A 21,670-nucleotide genomic window follows, 5' to 3' on the forward strand; every position below is an offset into this window, starting at 1 on the left:
ACATCTTGTTCAGATTCTTACTCACAGCACAGTTCTTCCCGCCCTGCCAAGCGACTGAAGCTCCCGCCCGCAATAGTATTTTCGCTATCCCCAAAAACAAAAGCTTTTCTCAAACTGTCATGACTTTTTTCTGTGCTCCCGAAGTATGTGAACCAAGATGACGGACAATGAAACATAGTATGTGTACCAGGCTAGGGTTACGCCATAATTCCAGGTACAAATACTACGGGAGTTACTTGGCTAATCCGCAAACTCGTAATGGAACTAAAATAAGGCAAATTGGAATAAAATGATGGCCTAATCCTAACCTGGTACACATACTATATTCCAGTGTCCGCCATCTTGGTTCACATACTTCGGGAGTACCCTTTTTCCAGCTATATACTTGTTCTTAGTCATTCTCCCCTACATTGTGCCAGACATATATATTATTAGTCTTTTTTACAATTTATTAACTACCAATCAGTTATGATAAAATTAATACATTCAATAAGTAATATACATTCAAAATGAAAACTACAGGGAAAAAAACTACACATAATGTATGGATGGACACAGAGATGCCAAAATCTAATCAAATAATTGAAAGCTTTTGAAATTGGTAATATTCGACATAAGTAATTCTTGGCTTTGAGAAGGATTTATAAAGTTTTTATTCAGAAATTTGTAATTTCTCGCCAAATGATTCATAACTGCACAAATGTAATAGGCAGAATTGAAATATATATACCTAAGTCATTATATAATTTTTTTGAACATAAAAGACTCTTGAAAGCATATTAAACAGTTTGAATAAACTAGATACTTGGTGGTGAAGGGGTTAATATTAGCAATGATTTCACTTGGTTATTCGATATTCTAAGGCGAAAACAACGTCAACTCAAATTGACCCAAGTGATCAGGAGTTTTGTTGCACACTAACAAAAATAAGGATAAGTAGTTAAACTCGCAGAAACCAAATAATTGGCGCAACTAAAATTGAATATGAGCATTTTTTCATTCAAAATTTTCAGAGCAAATTCGCGTATACTGAAAGTAGATAGAGTACTAGAAAGAGAAGAGAAAGTAGAAGAATACTGACGCACATTAGGCCGCCTGTTCATTTATTTGTGCTGTTAAATCTGTTACAGTGCGTTCAAAAGTCTCTGATGTTCAAATTTATCATTAATATAAATGAATGGAAAATGAATTACTATAAACACAATTTCAATACTTTACAGGGATTAGTAATTGTTTGCAGTAGATTTATGGTTTTGATAATTACTCGGAAGGGTGAAAAGAGATAAAATTACAATCCGCTCTTTTGATCAAACTAAACTATGGCGGACACCGGTACGTAGTATGTGTACCATGTTAGGTTTAGGCCATAATATCAGGTATAAATACTACGGGGGTAACTTGGCTAGTCCCCGAACTCGTAATAGAACTAAAATAAGGCAAATTGGAATAAAATTATGGTTTAACCCTGACCTGGTACACATACTTTGTTCCGGGAGCGCCTAAATAAACACAATTAAAATCACTTGAGTTTATCAGCAGATACGGTGGCCAATCCCGACTCAACTTCATCTACCAGAAAATTTCCAACAATGGCAATCACAACACCGATTGCTTGAACCAGGAATTGGAAAGGCGATATAATAGCCACACATCCACAAGCTGCGATCATGATTATCAATGGCAGGACCCAATCCTGCAACACAAAATGCTGAATTTCAAATATCGTAGTTTAATTTGTAATTCAGAATAAAAGAGGATTTTAAAATTTCGGTTTAAGATAAGAATTCAATCGAACCATGAAATAGATGAACTGACATCAGGAACCATCAAACTGGTACATACAATTATTTAATGAACAAGAGAGCTATGCTCAAATATACGGACACGTAGCGCCTATATGCGGTCGCGGAACCGCCAGATGGAGGCCAATATTGATGACGTCATAGCAGAGTAAAACAAGCATTTATCGACAAAGATGGATAGGTACAAACAAGAAAGATGAAATACTTGGAACTCAACTCACGAAATCTGGACTTTCGATTCCACACGCTTCCTCTGCTGCTTTGACCACATCTTCCACTTTCACTCCAGCCTTTTCCAACATAGATTCCAGTTTATCACAAAAATCTGTATTTTTCTGTAGAAAGTGAGATGAAGAGTGTGAAAATTATTTTACAATGTGAAAAATGAAGCTAAAAACGGGTGCCGAACCGAGTGCCGAGTGTTTACAGGGAGCTCCCGTAATATGTGTACCAAGATGGCGCACAACCTGATAACACTGAGCTGGTACACATACTATGTTCGGGTTGTGCGCCATCTTGGTACACATACTACGGGAAATCCGGTACAGGAATAATGGTTTCGCCCAGATATTAAATACTAATTTTGGTACTCCCGTAGTATGTGAACCAAGGTGGCGGACACTTGAACGTAGTATGTGTACCAGGTCAGGATTAGGCCATAATCTCATGTACAAATACTACGCGAGTCAATTGGCTAGTCCCCGAACTCTTAATAGAACTAAAACAAGGAAAATTGGAATAAAATTATGGCCTAACCTTGAGCTGGTACACATACTACGTTCCGTTGTCCGCCCTCTTAGTTCACATACTACGAGAGTACCCTAATTTTTGCATTCATATGACAACAACTATTTCGTGTTGATGATAAAAAGTGGTACTCCTGAAGTAAACGTTCCAAGATGGTGGACACCGGAACGTAGGATGTGTACCAGGTTAGGGTTGGGCAATAATTTTATTCCAATTTTCCTTATTTTAGTTCTATTACGAGTTCGGGGACTGGCCAAGTGACTCCCGTAGTATTTGTACCTGAAATTTTGCTTAACCGTAATCTGGTACACATACTACGTTCCGGTGTCCGCCATGTTGGTACGCACACTTCAGGAGTACCTAAAAAGTAGTAGTAGATACCGGAAACTCTTTTATCAACTTCATCAATTCAGCCATCAGGTCTTCCTTGGGCAAATCCTTGCTTCCCAAGTCCTCGATCTTCTTTTTCATGTCTTCCTTGTTCTTAAAATCACGTTCGAAACTCTCGCGGAGTGATTTCATCTCATCCTAAATAAAAAAGATTTTAATTTTGAAATTGATTCAAAACAGAATTATGAAAAAGGTGTTTGCTTCCAAAGCTGAAAGAGACTGCAAGAATACTTTAATAACATCATAATAGGGTACTCCTGAAGTACGTGAACCAAGATGGCGGTTACCGGAACGTAGTATGTGTACCAGGATGGGGTTAGGTCATAATTTTATTTCAATTTTCCTTATTTTAGTTCTACTACGCGTTCGGGACCAGCCAATTGACTCCCGAAGTATTTGTACCTAAAATTATTGTCTAACCCTAACCTGGTACACATGCTACTTTCCGGTGTTCGCCATCTAGGTTCACATACTTCGGGAGTACCCATAATAGCAGTATTTAATTAACTTTGAAAGTGTCTATACTTATGAAAACGCTAGATTTTATACGTTTATAATGACATCGCAAGGCGAAAACAGCCACGAAGGCATTCTTTCACTTCATCTAATTGTTACACTGTCAACTTTAAGACAGAATGTAATTATTTCTACAAAATAATTAAAAATATATCATGACCTCATGTTCCGTCTTTATTTCTTCAACTTTGTCTTGGTGCTTTTCCATGAGATGTTTTATTTTAGCCTTGAAAAATGAAACACCGTCGTCAAATTGGAATTCACCGCTCATGGCTTGAACTCCTTAAAATAGCTTTTAGATCCCAGGTGAAAGACTTGCCACTTCATTTATTTTCCAGGTTATCATAGATAAGAGGCTTGACAAAATAACTTAGTTTTTTTCAATCATCAGGTATGACTACGGACAGGGCCCTAAAATTACTCTCAAAAATGATATTTCCGATATATGTGCATATCCCCCCTCTTGCTTTTTGTTAATATTTAGCGGTATTAAAATCGAAAAACCATATGAGCATTTGTAAAAATTACTATTTTATAGTCAAGTGTAATTTTGATGGGTTTTGCAAACAGTAAAAAAATAACTGTTCAGTTTTAAAAATGATGTGTATATATATATTTACCTCGCATTCTTCTCGCATTTTCCCTTTCATATCAGCCTTAAAAAAACAAAAGCTTTTGGTAATTAGTTGTTAAACTCATGTTTTATTTTCAATTTGTGGAAGAATCTATAATTAACCTTAGGTTACATAAACCACAGTCAGTTCTACCTCTGTTTCATATAAGTCAGGGGTGGCCAACACGTCGATGGTCGTGTCTGATGTTTAGTGAATTTAATAACACACCCCAAACTTTTTCCTTGTACTAGTTTCATGCAGCGCCTATTGTGTTTTAAAAAAGGAAGAATATAGTTACATGCGCAAAATGAGGCTGTATATCTGAATTGTACGATTCAAATAAATGATGGAAGTTTCTCCGGGTGAATTTATTACATAATCAAATTAGATGAAACATAAAAAATACAAGGTCTTGTGACGATCTCATTGAAATGCGCCCACAGAGCCGAGTTTATTGGCTGCGGTGGAATTTTATGTATGTGCCTGTATGAGCGCTCCCGAAGTATGTTTACCAAGATGGCGCACAACCAGAACCCTAACCTGGTATATATTCTATATTCAGGTTGTGCGCCATCTTGGTACGCATACTACGGGAGTACCCCTGAATGACCTTATTATCTATAGATCAGTCGATCGCGTGCTAATTTGACAATTTTAGCCGATCGCGATCGCAAGCAGGTTGGCCACCTCTGATTATAAGTTTTGCTTGCATACTGGGTTTTATATAAGTTAGAAATTTTTATTCCCAAACAAAACTCGAGAATTGAGTTGGTAGATTTGAGTGGCATTATACGGCAATAGTCTATAGAAATTGGTTTCTCGAAAGAAAATTCCCAAAGCATAAATTTAACAAATATTCTATATAAAACAGATAGATCGCACTCGCAAGAATTTCCTCTTTGAGCCGATTCCTAATTTTTTGAAATCTCTCAGTCACTCTTATCTAGATAAAGAAGATGTTAGATGTATCTTCACCCTTTCGAAATTATTTAAATTCATGTAAAATTGAAGGGGCGTATTACAGGCAGGGGTACTCCTGTGGTATGCAAAACAAGATGGCGGACAACGGAACGTAGTATGTGTACCAGGTCAGAGTTAGGCCATAATTCCAGGTACAAATACTACGGGAGTCACTTGTCTAGTCCCCGAACTCGTAATAGAACTAAAATAAGGAAAATTGGAATGAAATCATAGCCTAACCCGAACCTGTTACACATACTACGTCCCGGTGTCCGCCATCTTGGTTCACATACTACAGGAGTTTCGAAGTAAGGCCGGGTAAACAGTAATTTCTGTGAAATAAGGTGGACCCAACGTATGGACGAGAAATAAATGATATATATAGAAACTTACACTGGGTTCACTTCCATCGGAAGCTTGGGCGCCGCTTGGTTCGTCAGACATAATATATGTTAAGTTAAAACTTATATTCTACTCCCAATTATTTATTCAAGATGTTTAACCCTAATAAACAAAGAATAGTCAATCAATATTTTTGATATAGTTAGTTTATGATCATATGATTGAGATAGCACTATTTGTTCAATAACTGACTTGAAATTTAAAGTTATTTCGAATACGAACGTAAAGCAGATTTTTCGTTACATTTTCACAAAACACTGAAAGCGTGTTATCCAATGTATACCGTAAGTTGGATATTTAGACGAAGAACTTAAATTTAAAGTCAAATTTTTCTTCATAGCAACGTTAAAAATGAACTGTTAAAAAAGCGTCAGTCTTGAAATGTTTGAATGGCATTTCATAGTAATTCAATACTCTTGAAAGGTGTCAGTCGTTAAATGTTGTAAGTAGCATTTCATCCTAACTTCTGTTAATTTTGCGTTACTTTTTACCCCCCTGTATCTGAGTCCCATTCCATCAACTCGCCCGGGGTGTGACCCGAAAGAAGTTGAAAAATAGTAGCACCTTACGTGTCCGTGGTTTCTTTCCTATAATCATGTTCGAAGTGTGAAACCGCTTTATAAAACATGCTAATAATTCCAACCAATAAAATCTTTTTTTTCACAAATATTGGATACGTGTAGAAACAGGGACCAATTAGCCCGCAGTTGCCCCAACTTTTATCATGTGTATCCAAACATATCTATAGATCGATAAAGAAGTTTTTATTTATTCAAAGTTTGAGCACAAAAAACCCTTCAAATTCCTCTGTGGTATTAATGATATCCGTTTCTCAGTTATCAGTGCTTCCTAAATTTAAAGGTTTAATTAAAGATACCGTAATCCTCTCGCAGCCTCTCATCTAAATTTACAGAGATAGAGTAAAATAAAGAACAATATTTTGATGTCTGCCTCACTATCTGTAAGGTATCCCGGTGGAACTGAATGCTCTTAAGTAGAAAAGCATAATATAAGAGATTTCATTTTTCGTCGACATGATTACAAACGTTACAATGAAAAAGCGCATAACTCTCCATCGCATAAATTGTAACCAATACCACTGACTGGCCGAATAATTCCATTACATTCCGAGGTAACAAAAACACCGTATGAGTGATTTGTAAACACGATCCGGCAATATACGTAGCTTGGTGACGATAAATGTCTTCCCAAAGGTGCCCTTCTCTTGACTTTACTAATCATAATCGACCCATAATCAAATCGAATGAGGTAACGAGACTCATATTACGAAGACGATGCGCACAAATAGCGATTGGTTTTTTAATATAAAAGTACAATTGTTTTTATAATGATATGCGATATAAAAAAAATCTTTCAAAGGGAACTCGCCCATTTTGAAACACTCGCAACTTAAGCTGTATATAAATATAACAACTGCTAGGGTTTGAATGAATTCAAAAACATTGCATTCGTGTAATAAATATTACATTATTCCTTTTTTTTAATTTCCAAGATTCGGGGTTCTCTAGTCGATACAATAAAACCGCCTCTATTTTTAAGTTATGATCTACCCAGCCAAACTTCTGATAACGCCGATCTGATCGCCAGGCTTGTCCATGGGACATATTTTTCTGACCCATCCCATAGCAATTTATGCCTGTCCCATCCCATGGGATTCCCAATAGAATACAATTCAATAAAAATTGTCCAAATTTTGATTTAGCGTAGGACTAAATAGGACTACATGTACGAAGAGACATGCAAAACAATATAATTTACTGACTTTGATGCCGGGTTTTATAAATCGGATTTTTACCAAATATTTGTCAGGAAAAGGAAAGCGGTGGAGCCGTGTAGAAACAAGGGTACTCCCGGAATATGTGAACCAAGATGTCGGACACCGGAACGTAGTATGTGTACCAGGTTAAGGTTGGGACATAATGTTATTCCATTTTTCCTTATTTCAGTTTCATTGCGACTTCGGAGACTAGCAAAGTGACTCAGGTAGTATTTGTACCCGAAATTATGGCCTAACCTCAACCTGGTACACATACTACATACCGATGTCCGACATCTTGGTTCACATACTTCGGGAGTACCCATATTTTAAAGTAAAGCAACACCGCTAGACTTTCTATCGTTTAGACAGATTACGGTACCTCCATTAGTCGGCTCTAACTTATCTTCATAGTAATATGTTCCCAGCGCATCGCGAGTCTTCGAAACAATTGCTTGGATTCCGCGAAAATTCACCTCCGGCTCTCGCGTATAGATCGGAACGGTAAATGTGAATATTTTTTTTTTTATAGTATTTTTTTTTATCCTCGTCTATCATATCTTCTAAATTTATGATTTTGCGTGGAGCAAGCATAACAACATCTAGCGGGTTGCTACGCAACTGATTTATAAACTCAAAACAAATGTTCAGAACTGCAGATTCTCAAGACGGGAAACAATGCAAACAAAATTCCGTGAGGGCATCCGAGTGTCTGGCGTTGTGTTCTTCTTTTATTATTCCATTGCGTGCAGTCTACCGTTTATCTGACTAGCGCTACATAGCTTATAATTTGTATATAATTATAATAATAATACATAGTTATAATTTGAATTAGAGTGATATCTTTTATGATGGGGTGCATGTCGCACATTCGTGTCTTAGGCAAGTAAGGTCTTGAACATGTACCCCGTCTCTGTTATAGCGTTTAATTATTATGCAGATACTGTTACATTTTTGAGGCAAATAAACATACATACATACGGTAATATGGCTATTGCGTAACGACAATAATTTAAATTTTAAAGTAAATCGTTGTGTTTTCATTGTAATTCACCGTTGCTTTTACTGCTAAACTTCATTTTCCAAGAAACCGTTATATTTAGACTTACCATAATTTCTTGGGCATAATCCGGGACAAAATCAAAACTATGAATGGAATAACTGGACGAAAGGCCGAAGGCCTGAGCTTGGCAAATTTAACATTGCATTACTCTACAGAGTCTCAAGTTTTAGATTACTCTCAACATAATATGACTCAAACAAAACCAAATTAAAGTTAATATGCCTTCTCCAACTCCAAGCATATATATACCTAAAATGGTTTATAATGCAGCAATTGCTGTAGTTTGATTGAAGTCAATAGAATAATGACGCAATAAACGTCACTCTTTATTCCCTAACTAAAGGATTTCTCAAGCTATGCGCGATATTTTACTCAACCTAATAAGCTAAAAAAAAATAGGATAATAAAATATGCCTCGAGTTAAAGCAAAATTATGTCTTTTGGGACGGAATTATTTCATAATTTTGCGTCAGGTTGGAGTTAATTTTAAAGATTTCACCAAAGTAAAATTCCGGGACACTTTGCTAACCGGGACGGGACACCGGGACAGACGTTTAAACCGGGACTGTCCCGGCCAAACCGGGACGTATGGTAGGTCTAGTTATATTGCTAGTTCTTTGGTAAGTTTTACAACTGGCTGATAGACATGAAAGAAACTGCAGAATACTGCAATGAACGACGTCTTTGTATTGAAAATGACCAAATATTCAGTATCTTACATTGCCAAAAGCCCAAAATAGGTCTTTTCGTCGTTTAATACGAGTGTTATGACGTCACGTTTCTATCACCATGACAACTTAATATAGCTTTCCTTTTTTCTTGATACTTTGCTACGCAATAAAGAGTTTGTACATTCTACTTCGCTGTCGCTTTCTAAACGCTCACATGTTCATATACCGTAAACAAGATAAAAAAAAAGCCGCGATGTTGCACGTTCCTGGAAAATAATGTTTGTCGGTAATTGTCAATGACGCTTGTCGCGACTTCGAAAATTTCAACAATATATATACTTCTGTGTACGCAGAATTTTGTTGAACTGGCATTTTGGAAAAAAAAATTTGTTGACGTCATGTATATTATGATGTCATTTTACACAGTTGGAAGAGTTCATTTCGACGTCATAGTAGATTTCCATTTAAATAGTTGCTATGACTACATAATGACCCCCCACCCCCACATATATAAATATATATATATAACAGAATTGCAGTTCTAAACAAGAAGAACTGCAATTCTGTTATATATATATATTTATATATGTGGGGGTGGGGGGTCATTATGTAGTCATAGCAACGTACATGTGCTACATTTGGTAACAGCTTGAATTTTAAAACAAATTAAGAAACTCGAAGCTATATTAAGTTTTCATGGTGATAGAAACATGACGTCATAATACCGTTTCCAGTTCCATAGAGTGTGTAATGTGTACATAATACCCGTGACTTGAGGCACCGGCGCAAACCCAGTCTTGACTAGGCCCAAATGTCCATAAATTTGCGTGTATTTTTAAACAATTTCGAAGGCGACTGTGAAACGAAATGCTAACTAAAACTATACAGCCGTCCTATACCATCTAGCGTTCAGGAAAAGTCTGGTGCGTGAAATGTGGAGGTAGAAGTCTGCAGACCCAACTCAAAATACGCAACCATCTGAAGCCATCTAGTGGTCATAAAAAAGTTCGACAAGCAAAATAAAATCGGTGCTCCCGAATTATTTGTACCAAGATGGCGCACAACCTGAACATAGTATGTGTACCAGGTTGGAGTCGTTCAGGTTGTGCGTCATCTTGGTACGGATACTTACGGAGCTCGAAAAAGCTACGGAATAATATGGTGAATATGTCCAAATGTTATAATTGAAATGTTGAAAATATCCGTATGGTATTATTCTCAAACAACACATAAAGTCACCGAAACTCAAATTCATAACCCCAATCGACATTGCAATCGGGAAAGTCCCTACACCGAGCGGCGCTCCCGTAGTACGTGAACCAAGATGGACACCGTAACGTAGAATGTGTACCAGGTTCGCTCCCGTAGTATGTGAACCAAGATCGACACCGGAACGTAGAATGTGTACCAGGTTCGCTCCCGTAGTATGTGAACCAAGATGGACACCGGAACGTAGAATGTGTACCAGGTTAGGCCATGATGTTATTCCAATTTTCCTTATTTTAGTTCTATTACGAGTTCGGAAACTAGCCAATTGACTCCCGTAGTATGTGTACTGGAAATTATGGCCTAACTCTAACCTGGTACACATACTACGTTCCAGTGTCCGTCATCTTGGTTCATATACATCGGAAGTACCCACCGAGCGAAATAAAGTCCCCAATTCTAAAAATTCACCTCATTACAATTTTCACACAACACCCAAAGCTACTCAAAATCACTTTCTACTCTTTTTTTCATTTTTTCACTTACATGATTCCCATTCTAAAATCAGAAAATTTTTAGCCCATTATCAAAAATTACCCTGCCTAGGGTCCAAAGGGCACACAGACAGTAAATAGATAAACAAACGGAGTTCATAATTTGTATATATCATTACTTATCGATCTTAAGATCGGTAAGTATGTTGATAGGTATTTGTAGGTTTGTTTGTTTGTCTGTCTGTTAGATACACGCGATCTCTCACGAAAGCGAGGCTGAATCCACTCCAAATTTTGCATATGCATTCATCATATCTTGGATCAGAAGCCTATTGATTTTGGATGAATTATGTCGTATAATTAGCGAGTTATCAATTAATTGGTGATTGGACACCAAGGAGTCACTATAGAGTAAGAGCTCTGTTTTGTGGGATCCCCTAACTTTCGATCGATATTCTCGTAATTTTTTATTCCAATGATAAATTAGGTTGCTAAATCAATTTATATAATTATATACAGCCAAGATATCTAAAAAATGGACAAACTTCATAAACGAAGTTATCGGTCAGAGACTGAAGACTTATCGATTGAAAGTTAGGGGATCCCTCATAACAGCGCTCTTACTTCATAGTGACACGTTGTGTCCCATCACTAATTAATTGATACCTCGTAATTATACGACATAATTCGTCCAAAATCAATAGGCTTCTGGTACGAGATATGATTAATGCACATGCAAAATCTGCAGCAGATCCAATCTCGCTTTCGTGAGATATTGCGTGCATCTAACAGACAGACAAACAGACAGACAAATACCTATCAACATACTTACCGATTAAAATTGATAAGTAATAAGTGATTCACTTAGTGATACATAAATTGAAATTGACAATAAAACAAAAATTGAAAATCAAGATTACATTGATATGATTTGCTCTTCAATGTGGAGCACAATGGGAAATTCGTTACCAATTAGGACAATATAATTTGAATTTCTTCTGATTGCAATGGTGATTACCACAATTATGTAACCACCTCCGACAACTACTCTCTGGCGAAACCTACTCCAGCCCAAGCTGCGACTTTTCCACTCCAAGAACTATACAAACTGACTTCAGAACTGTAACTTTCCATGGTTTCTGTTGAAATTAAACATTTAATATTTATGTCCACCGTAATCATTTTTGAGAGTATTGCTAGACTCCTCACCACCATAGAGAAGAAAAGAGATAGATTTATTATTCGTCAAAAAGCATTGCAACAATAATATGCAACAATAAACGCACAATGTTATTCGGTATAGAATGGGAGGAGCGATACGACCATACAGTCATCAGAGTCAGTTCCCCCCATATTCACTATTTTATATTATGTATGATAACGGCGGTTATGGTGAGGAAAAGGTGAACAACGAGGCTGACTGTTGCGAAGTTATCTAGTTTTCTACAATACGTTTTCAGGTTCATTTATGAAATCATAGGGCTTTCTACCCAATTCAGTTGAGTATTATAGGTTAGATACCTTATAGGTCCGGGATTCCATCCCTATGGGTGGTTTATGCAACTGCATGGAACAAATACCTGGCTAACTAATCTCATACCAGACATGGACTTGTAGCTGGTAGGTTATATCATTGAGTGCTCTCACAATATTAATAAATATGATATCTTATTCTTATCAAATGCCCAGGGGGTGAACTAGGATAGGATAGGATTTACATATTTATCCAGAGAAAAAGGGAACCGACCAGCGATTACATGAACCATCCTATGACGGCGAGTCCAGCAATCCGCTTGCACATAACTATCCTCGCATGATATTCGAACCTGCGAACCCAAGCAAAGTAATCAGAGGTGCTGTGGGCGAGCGTATTCCCAACGCTTAGCACGAGGAGCCACACCGCTTTTTGAGGCTCATACTGGTTTCACCTGATAGCTCTAACTTTAATGAAATGAATACTGGTTGCCTGAGTTTTTTGTTTTATCTCGTTTTTTCTTATATTCGAAGGTTCATATTCATAGTCCCGCTCTAGCCTATGAATTGTCTTATTAGATGAGTTCTATGGGGTTAAAGACAAATTTGTAAATCCGAAGAAAAGTCATAAAAACTAAAATTCAACTCAGTTTTTCAATCAAGTTGTAAAATATTGTCACAAAATATGAAAAAAAGTGTTATTTTGAGTTACAAATAGTACTCACTATATTGATTGTGCCTCTTTGTTCAAGTTGATTTCGCAATTCCTGGTTCTCTCTTTCAAGTTCTTCACATTTTGTTTTGCATTCCTGGAGTTCGACCTGAAAAAGTGTTTTACTACTTTTTTTTATTAAAGCAGAGCAATAAGAACAACAATGCAACAAAGATCGAATTTTAAAGAGAGGAGATCTAGTATTCAATGCCAAATAATCATGTTCGTGACAAGATGAAAAAAGTCTTATCGCGGTGGAGCGTTGCGGACGAATATCTATCAGAAAGGGCAATTAGAAAAACCTACATGTGTGAGGCAGCATTTTTAGCTCTTACCAAGTTGATGACAAAATACAGGTCGAGACTTCCCGTAGAGTCGAATCTACGAGTTTGCTTGTCACAAATTGCTACAGCAATTATAAATTATGCAGTCAAAATTAGGAAAAAAACATGGCTCCATGGCCTAAAAAGTTTGTATAACATTATATCATTTCATAATACCTATTGAATTATTATGTTAAATACATTATAGCACAAAAACAAATATTTATATTGTGTGAAATACAAAATTTCAGTTGCAGTCAATCGATGTACACCAATAACCCAAATAGATCGGATACCAAGTTGAAATTTAAAAAACCTTCAAACAACCCAGGGCTGTCAAGACACAAGGTAATAAACAACACCAGAACAATACTGCCTATTCGCGATTGGAGTCACTGCAGAAATAGATATTCATAGACTTGTTGTTGCTTAGATAAATTATTATAGCTATATATTGACAAAACCTGCTTTTCCATTATGAATAGGAAAAACTATTTTTTTAGGGCCATTCAAAACAAGCCGTAATTTAATATCCCATGTTTCAACTATTTTTGCTCAACTCTGTGAAACGATTCATTAATTTTCAGTCTATTGCACTAGTCGTAAATTCTGTTCAAATATAACCAACCTTCTGTTCCCGATTTGCTTGTTCAAGATCAGCAATCCTTTTTTTATTCTGCTGATCTGACTTTCTGAGCTCAGCAACACTTTCCATCAATATTTTAAGATCTCCTTTTGACGCATAATCACCTTCAGGGTGGAAAGTTGTTTTCGCCTATGTGAATGAGAAGAAACGATTATTCCTCACTTTTTCTGAAATCATTTGAATTTGGTCAAACAGAGATTGTATTCGAAAGTAGATTACTATTATGAGTTTGTTTAAATAATGATAACTGGTTTATGATATAAAAATGTTATTATTAGAAAGAAGCATTCTCATTTACACCATCCATATTCAGTATAAATTTCAAAGTCATTTTATTTATCATAGGATATGATAGGATTTACATATTTATCCCGGGGGAGAGGAAAGCCGATAAGACGGCTTATCCATATGGCGAACCACAGCCTCTCGTCCGGTTACCATTCCAAGTCGGGTATGGGATTAGATTTACTGTATTGTTTGTTTTCGGAGGCATGGACTTGGTGGTGGAGGAAGCCGTAACCGACCAGCGGTTACGTGAACCACCCAACGACGGCGAGGAGTCCAGCAATCCTCTCGCACATAACCATCCCTGCATGGGATTCGAACCTGCAAACCCACGCAGAGTAGTTAGAGGTGCGGTGGCGAGCGTATTCCTAACGCTTAGCCCGTTGAGCCACACCGCCGCGCATAATAACTAATAATAACATAATAACTAATAATGACTGATCATATGTGACTTTTCTAATTTTTCCAACAGTTTTTACAACAATAAATAATATTGGATTATTAAGGGAGGATTTGTATCTTTAGCACAAACATCAAATAAATAATATGCTTGTTTTCAAATCGTAGGAATTTTTTAGGAAAAGTCTCAGATATTGCATGGGGCATTACTCTGGACCAAGGGTGTGTAACATGTCAATCGCGGTCAACAGGTCGATCACCATATCTTGAGTAGTCGACTGCATCTGATGTTGAGTGAATTAGATAACATACCCCAAATAAATTATCTTGAGCCAGTTTCATGCAGCGCCTGTTGTATGTTTTGAAACAGAACGAATACAGTATGCTATGTGCATAAAATATACGACACACACATAACAGTATTTGGCCTTAGCCATGGAAGCCATGGAAAATTTTAAATAAATTGGCCAAGTGTAGTTGCAGCTTGTTGAAAGCAAGAGGAATGTCGTAATCTTGACAACTTACTAGAGTGGTGTCGGCATCATCACAAGTGGAGGTAGAAAATGCAGTGTTGGACAGTGCAGCCATAATCAACGTAAACTTTAAACTAATATGCTATCACTGCTTACATGATTCCAAAGGATTGACATTAATGTCTTGCTATTCCTTGTAATCAACCGTAGGGGTATCATATTAGGGAAATCTGATTTCAGTCAAAATCGAAAAACTATTTCCACATTTTTCAACTTCATCATGACCTGATGAAGATGTTAAACTCGGCGATTGATCGCATTGTGCTGAGTAACGTTTGCCACTGCAACTCTGATTACCCTGCCTGGCTTCACCGGTTTAAATTCCATGACGAGATAGCTATGTGCAAGATGATTTCTGGACTTCTCGCCGGCGTAGGGTTGGTTCACATGTTCCCCCACTTTTTTTAAAAATTGTTTGAAAACTGGAAAATTATCAGCGTGACGTGTTATTTAGGCCGTGAACACCTTTACGTTGGTTTTATTTTTTCTAAACCGCAAATTTTCCACAACTTTTTGCCAAGATAACGATGATATTCATTTTAATTTTGTACACGCACAGAATTGTGAATCCGGTGATAGTTTAATATACGTTCATCGGCGCGAGTTTCTAAAGACAACACAGATTTTTTGATTGAAAAGCGGGAAAATATAAAATACTGAAAAAGAAAAATTTTCGTTTCAACATTATACAAGGTTTAAAATAGTACAATTTTCCTGATTTTGATGATATATGAGATAATCCATCTAATGTATATTCAATATATTTTTATTGCATTACAATCAATTTTTCCCTGAGATTTTACAGCAGATTTATGGATTTTTTGAAAGATGTTATCTCAAAAATTATTGGAGCGGCAGCATTGTGATGTTACAAGTACCTCTAAAATTCGTTGAACACGCAAAATAGTAAAAATAAGGTTTAAAGCTTCATATAATCGGGCAGATTGCCGTGGTATTTTAAAAATAGGAAGATTTTATTTTGTCGACGCAACCACATGTTAAATTGAAGACAATTAAGTTAATAAAGCAAGACATTTTAAATATGCCCGTATTGGTCACAGATTGATTACTTTGATTACTATTAAAATTGAATACATCAGGCAGTTAGTTTGTCTTAAATTTTTATGTCCACAGATCGCCATGGCATTTTAGAGAAACAATGTTTTTATTTTGACCTAAGAAGAAGCAACCGCGAGCTACGTTGGACACAATCAAATTAATATATAAAGACATTTTAGAATCACGTAGTTGTCATGGATTGAATATTTTACGCAAAAGAAAAATCATTACACGCTGAAAAGACAGCTCTCATAACGAGCGCGTAATCGTGGTGACTGTTACAGACGGCAATGGGAATTCTGAACCCCCCCTCCCCTTTTGAAAATTCATATAGATAAATACCTTTTTCTCCTAATTAGAATAGGTTTAAAAGAATAGGTAATGCATTTGGGACTGTCCCAGGTAAGCTAAGTGGGACACAGATTTCATATCATGTGAGCAAATAAAAACAACAAAATGACTTACGTAATTAGAATTTCTTTGTGTGTGTTTATATTACTGATACAGTGATTAACACATTAGAAAAGTGTTTTGCAACCTTTTCAATAAATTCTTCCCTTCACCTTTTTTGGAACTTTTATTCCTCCCTAATTCTTATAAAAACTTTTGTTCATTCTACAAATGCTCTCTAGCTAGTTTTAAACACGCTCTGGCTTTTGTTTTACTGAACTAGTATATACTCCTGTAGTGTGTGTACCAGGTTTAATAATTTGTTTCCAATTTTCCTTATTTATTTTAGTTCTATTATGAGTTTGGGGACTGCCTTTGTTAGCCAAATGATCATACCCCCTGTCCATAGGTTTCAGTCCCTTTACATAACTTGATGTAAAGTAGGCGATCAAAATTAGTTACCTCCATATTGGTACATACTATTCACCATGACTCCATATTGACAAAACAAAAAAGCCCTCTATCTCTCATACACTTCTGAAGCGCCCAAATATGTATTACAATAACACTACTATTGCTAAGAAAACTACACTTGAAAGTAACAATACTGTTTTCCCCCCCAATCCCCCGAAAATTCTCTCTCGTGTAGAGAGAGGTTGCATTATACTTAACTATGTTGACATCACTGATCTCTGGTTAAACTCCCTGGGTGTAATAAATTGGGTAGCCAATGCCAAACCAAAAAGTTCTGGACCCTCGTGATATAGTAGTCTGTTACATATCATTAGATATCAAAAGATGCTTGGGTCTTGTCAAAAGAAAAAGGCATGAATGAACTCCCCAACCCAGACAGAAGGTTATTCAGAGTACGACAAGCTCTAGCTATATAGTGAATACGTTAATCTACTGGTGGAATCTGATATTTATACAATGTGACTGTATTATAATGAGTAAACCAGCGGTTTTCCATTGGCCCATTTAGCAAGAAAAAAGTTTGCAAATGATTTTGTTCAAACAAGCAAGCGAAAAGTTGACAAATAATGATTATTTGCAAGATGTCATTAGTTCTGCAGTGCATACGTTGAATAAATATCAATATGATAAGAATTATAAACTCTGGTTCAATTATTTCAAACCCACCCACCTTCGCTCCACCCCCTTAATTATGATGAAATAAACTGTGAGGTTACGCAACCAAAGTATTGCAAAATCACAAATTCCTTTCATATCAGAGAACAAACAATACTGCGAAAAACCAAACAAATACCAATAGTTGTATTTATCTTATTAGAGAATAAGCACTTCATCTAAAAACTTAGTCCAACATGAAAAGAAAAAATTCCTGGGAAGAGGAGTCCAAAGCAGAAAAATTGCCTTCAATAAAATGGTCCTTTGGCCTGAATGGGTGCAAACAACAGGGAGGGATAATCAAGGTCAGAAGGCTCAAAAGAATAAACTGACAAAGCTAAAATTTATAATCGCTCCTCTTAGAGTCTAAATTGGAAATTTCCAAGCTGTTCCCTTGGCCCCAGATTGGGAACTATTTCCAAAAAATATCAAGTAAATTAATACAATATTTGGTTGAGAGAAATCTGAAAATGCCACATTTATTAGAAATTCTCAAGAGAGATGATTATGTGCAAAATAAATGCAAGACTCTCACCGTCAAAGAGTAAACCACTGTTCAATCACGGCTACCTTCCCAATAAAGTCTAGGCATATGAAACAAATAACTTGTTAACTATTTTCATACCGAACATGCACTGGTATATACCTTGTTCCGGTGTCCGCCATCTTGGTTCACATACTACGGGAGTACCCACTAATCATAACTCATCATCTACCACAATGAAAACATTTAAACCACATAAAACCACAAATATTAAATGTCTATTATTCTTGGCTGGAATAATTGCTCATGAGCATTACTATGCTCCAGTATGCCTAAGTAGGGGTTATGGCCTAGTGGTGAGACCATTGGGCTTCAAGTATGTTTAGATATCAACCCCATACCAACAACGTCACATAGAGTGTAATAAATTGGGTTAGACCAGACATATCCAAAGTACGGCCCGTGGGCCAAACCAGATTGGGTAATTCAATCTGGCCCGCCTGATGCTGCCACAATCAAACTGAAACCTAATTTTGATGTTTTAGTTAAAAATGGCTGTTGAGACTGAGATTAATTTAGTTTTGGCATGAGGCTCGTTGTTTTCCACATTTGCAACACTGTAAATAATGTTCATAGAATGTAACTTTTTACGTCACACTTACATGGCCCGCCAGTTTAGGTGGGCAAAATATTGGCCCCTGGTCGAAAAACCGTGCGCACCCCCGGGTTAGACCCACACATCACAATACCAGTAAAAGTAGACCATAAAATACCAGTGGCTGGTTGTGTAGAGCCTTGTCTAAAGTGGACATGTAAGCTAAAAAGGTTGACTTCAATATGGAAGTTTTCAACATCAACCATAAATGTACCATTCAGCTCCTTAAATATGGAACAGTAATGAGATGATTTCAAAACCTTGGGAACTTTGGAATATATGAATCACCTAACAGTGAAACATTACTTATTCACAAATATAGGAGGTCAAGCTCTGTGTATGAACTGTACAAGTACTAGAAATCCCAATACAGATGCATCCAGTGTATATGGCTGGAAAGAGCATGTACCATATATGTGCCCATTTTATTTCATGCATGGCCAGACCCACTATTTTAAAATTCACTGCCAATCTCAAAATCCCAATAAAAGCCTAGCCTACATCATCAACAAAAGATGTGAGATTATTTCCTCATTTGCTGGATCGGTGTAGTGCGGTGGTTTTCAAACAGTAGGGCGTGCCCCTCAAGAGGGGTGTGGACAATTTTTTAAGCAGCCATTAAGCTAATTAAAAATGAAAATTGATAAATTCAATCTTGTACGTCTTGTACGTACGATTGCGATTCCATCTACGTATTTGCAACATGTTATTTGAATAGAACATACCTTACCTACTATCTCTTATTTGTAGCTTATTGTTAGTTACGGTAGTTATTTTTGAGGGGGGCGTGAGACTTGACAAATTCTAAGAAGGGGTGCAGCAGAAAAAGTTTGAGAACCACTGGTGCTGAGTGAATTTTTGAAATATAATGTGTCATATATGGCATACAATTCTAACACACATATTACGCTTAAAACTATTGTCTATGGAAAGTACCTAAAACGTTGACTCAGGAATAAGAAAAGATCACCTAAAGCACAATACATAAGTCATACTCCGTGGAAGAGTCATGGTTAGTTTGGCAGAAACTGTAAATGGCTTACAGAAACGCACTGATCTACGTACAAGCTATGCCTAACAGGATTTAGACTCACACATCCATATATAGAGATAACACAATAGAAAGGAAAAATCCCATTTGATAAAGTATATTCTCGCTAAGAAAAGCCATATATGTAGCTGAACTGTGATGAAAATTTCAACAGTGAATTAGTCCTTGTTGGTATAGTTCATGAATAAAAAATGTGGCCAATGCTAGTTGTAACTCTTGTGAGAAATCAAAAAATATGGAATTGAACAAAATTGTGCCATATTCAAAGCAGAAAATGTAGAACCACAGCAAAAGCCAAAACAGACGAGCAAAAATATAGAAGAATTGCCATGTGGGAACTGTATGACATTTATGACTTTTCTGATAAGAGAATAGAATGTTTAGCATGGGGAGAAGAAAGGTGAAAGGATGTAGCAATGATGTTTAATAAGTCATTGTATTGGAATGACTTGGACTTATCAACAACTAATCACGAGAATATCGGTCAGAGACCGAAGACTTATCGATCGAAAGTTAGGGGATCCCCCAAAACAGCGCTCTTACTCTATACTGACACCCTGTGTCCAATCACTAATTAATTAATAACTCGCAAATCCTAATTATACGACATAATTCATCCAAAATCAATAGGCTTCTGATCCGAGATATGATGAATGTATGCAAAATTTGGAGCGGATTCATACTCAATTTCGTGAGATATCGCGTGTATCTAACAGACAGACAAACAAACAGACAAATACCTATCAACATAACAAGTGAAATTTAACTCAGTGATTGTCTCGACTCAAGAACCTGATGACCCATGGTGCTGCATCATGATTCCCTCTAAGGTGTGCAACTGCGCAGTACCACCAGACCATTTGCTCATTAAAATCCTCATCCTCAAAATATTATAATTAAATATGTAATTTGTTCGCATTCTGATAATAAATTACACTACACTAATATTTGTAAATAAATATTTGAAAATATTTCTAAGTTTGTAAACCATTCAAGACTCTGCTAATTTAGCCTTAAAATATTCATGTTCACTAGAACAAACATTTGCTCAGTGTACATTTTTTTAAGAGGGAACACTGCTCAGCACACAGAATGTAGGACTTCTACTAACACTGCACAGTGGGCTTAACGTTTTTTAATACACAGTCACAGATACAAATTTTTTATTTTGCAAATGCTCATAGGAATGACAGTTTTTTGTTAAAATTTACATCAACCAATGGAATGACCTAATTCATCACCTAACCTCAAGTGAATAATTAAAAAATGAACAACCCTTTTACAAATATTGGAATTTGAAATACCCAGCAAAGCTCCAATTTGTAATATGAATGAGAGTTTTTCGATAAAATTCGCGTCAATAAACTCACTTTGTATAGGTACTTTGAGTAAGCCACAACAGTCAAAGTCAATCAGTTAGGAGCAAGTTTTGAGACATCTAATGTTCTAAAGCAACATTGGGGAATCTAGAGTGATTGCAAAAGATCAGAAGTGGGTAAGTTACAGCCCATGAGCCGGATCTCACCCATCAAAGAGTTTCCTGCGGCCCACTTGTGTCTATTAAAATTACAACTATAGTTTTTATTAATATAAATTTCTGATGAAAATATCGATGGCAATCATATCCTTATGACCCCGATTGTTACACTGTGCTTCTTTTTAACAATAAACATTATCCTTGTTGTTGGACTAGCTGTTGTAAATAAAATGTTTTTCATATTGAGTTTGAGACTCCAGTCCAGTAATCGAGTCTATTATCTGTAACCCACTCAGAAGAAAAGTAATTGCCAACCCCCGCAATAGATGTAGTCTCGAGTCATCGTTTAAAAAGATTTCCAGATACTTTTAGGCAAAATGACTTAATTCCCCCAGTGCACAATCAATTTCCAA

At 36.5% G+C, this 21,670-nt stretch overlaps 2 protein-coding genes across 15 annotated transcripts in view; both read right to left on the bottom strand.

The window, feature by feature from the left end:
- Positions 1 to 432: 432 nt before the first annotated feature.
- LOC120325431 (uncharacterized) lies at positions 433 to 5,642 on the bottom strand. The gene is made up of 6 exons (XM_039391536.2): positions 5,423 to 5,642; positions 4,076 to 4,111; positions 3,616 to 3,681; positions 2,931 to 3,077; positions 2,024 to 2,137; positions 433 to 1,693 (listed from the first exon to the last, which is right to left on the bottom strand). The coding sequence occupies exons 1-6, from the start codon at positions 5,471 to 5,473 to the stop codon at positions 1,520 to 1,522; spliced, it is 588 nt and encodes a 195-aa protein (XP_039247470.2). The 5' UTR covers positions 5,474 to 5,642; the 3' UTR covers positions 433 to 1,519.
- A 5,754-nt stretch (positions 5,643 to 11,396) lies between these two features.
- Positions 11,397 to 21,670, bottom strand: part of LOC120325434 (uncharacterized) — a 29,160-nt gene continuing 18,886 nt past the window's right edge. For 13 of the 14 annotated variants that reach the window (XM_078116452.1, XM_078116482.1, XM_078116454.1 and 10 more), the window contains 3 exons: positions 13,779 to 13,925; positions 12,841 to 12,936; positions 11,397 to 11,781 (listed from right to left, as the gene is read on the bottom strand). In XM_078116452.1, coding sequence (XP_077972578.1) covers positions 11,704 to 11,781; positions 12,841 to 12,936; positions 13,779 to 13,925 — 321 coding nt within the window. In that variant the 3' untranslated portion in view covers positions 11,397 to 11,703. Of the gene's footprint in view, positions 11,782 to 12,840; positions 12,937 to 13,778; positions 13,926 to 15,005; positions 17,601 to 21,670 lie in introns of those variants that run through there. The other variant, XM_039391541.2, reaches the window with a different exon arrangement.

This window comes from Styela clava, chromosome 1 (assembly GCF_964204865.1).
Source record: "Styela clava chromosome 1, kaStyClav1.hap1.2, whole genome shotgun sequence".
In the NCBI taxonomy this organism is placed as follows: Eukaryota; Metazoa; Chordata; class Ascidiacea; order Stolidobranchia; family Styelidae; genus Styela; species Styela clava.

Excerpts from the sequence above, each read along its gene's own strand:
- LOC120325431 (XM_039391536.2), bottom strand. The coding sequence starts at position 5,473 with ATGTCTGACGAACCAAGCGGCGCCCAAGCTTCCGATGGAAGTGAACCC. Across the intron at positions 4,112-5,422 it reads CCGATGGAAGTGAACCCAGT|GCTGATATGAAAGGGAAAAT; the intron begins GTAAGTTTCTAT and ends TGTTTTTTTAAG. Across the intron at positions 3,078-3,615 it reads AAATAAAGACGGAACATGAG|GATGAGATGAAATCACTCCG; the intron begins GTCATGATATAT and ends TTTTTTATTTAG.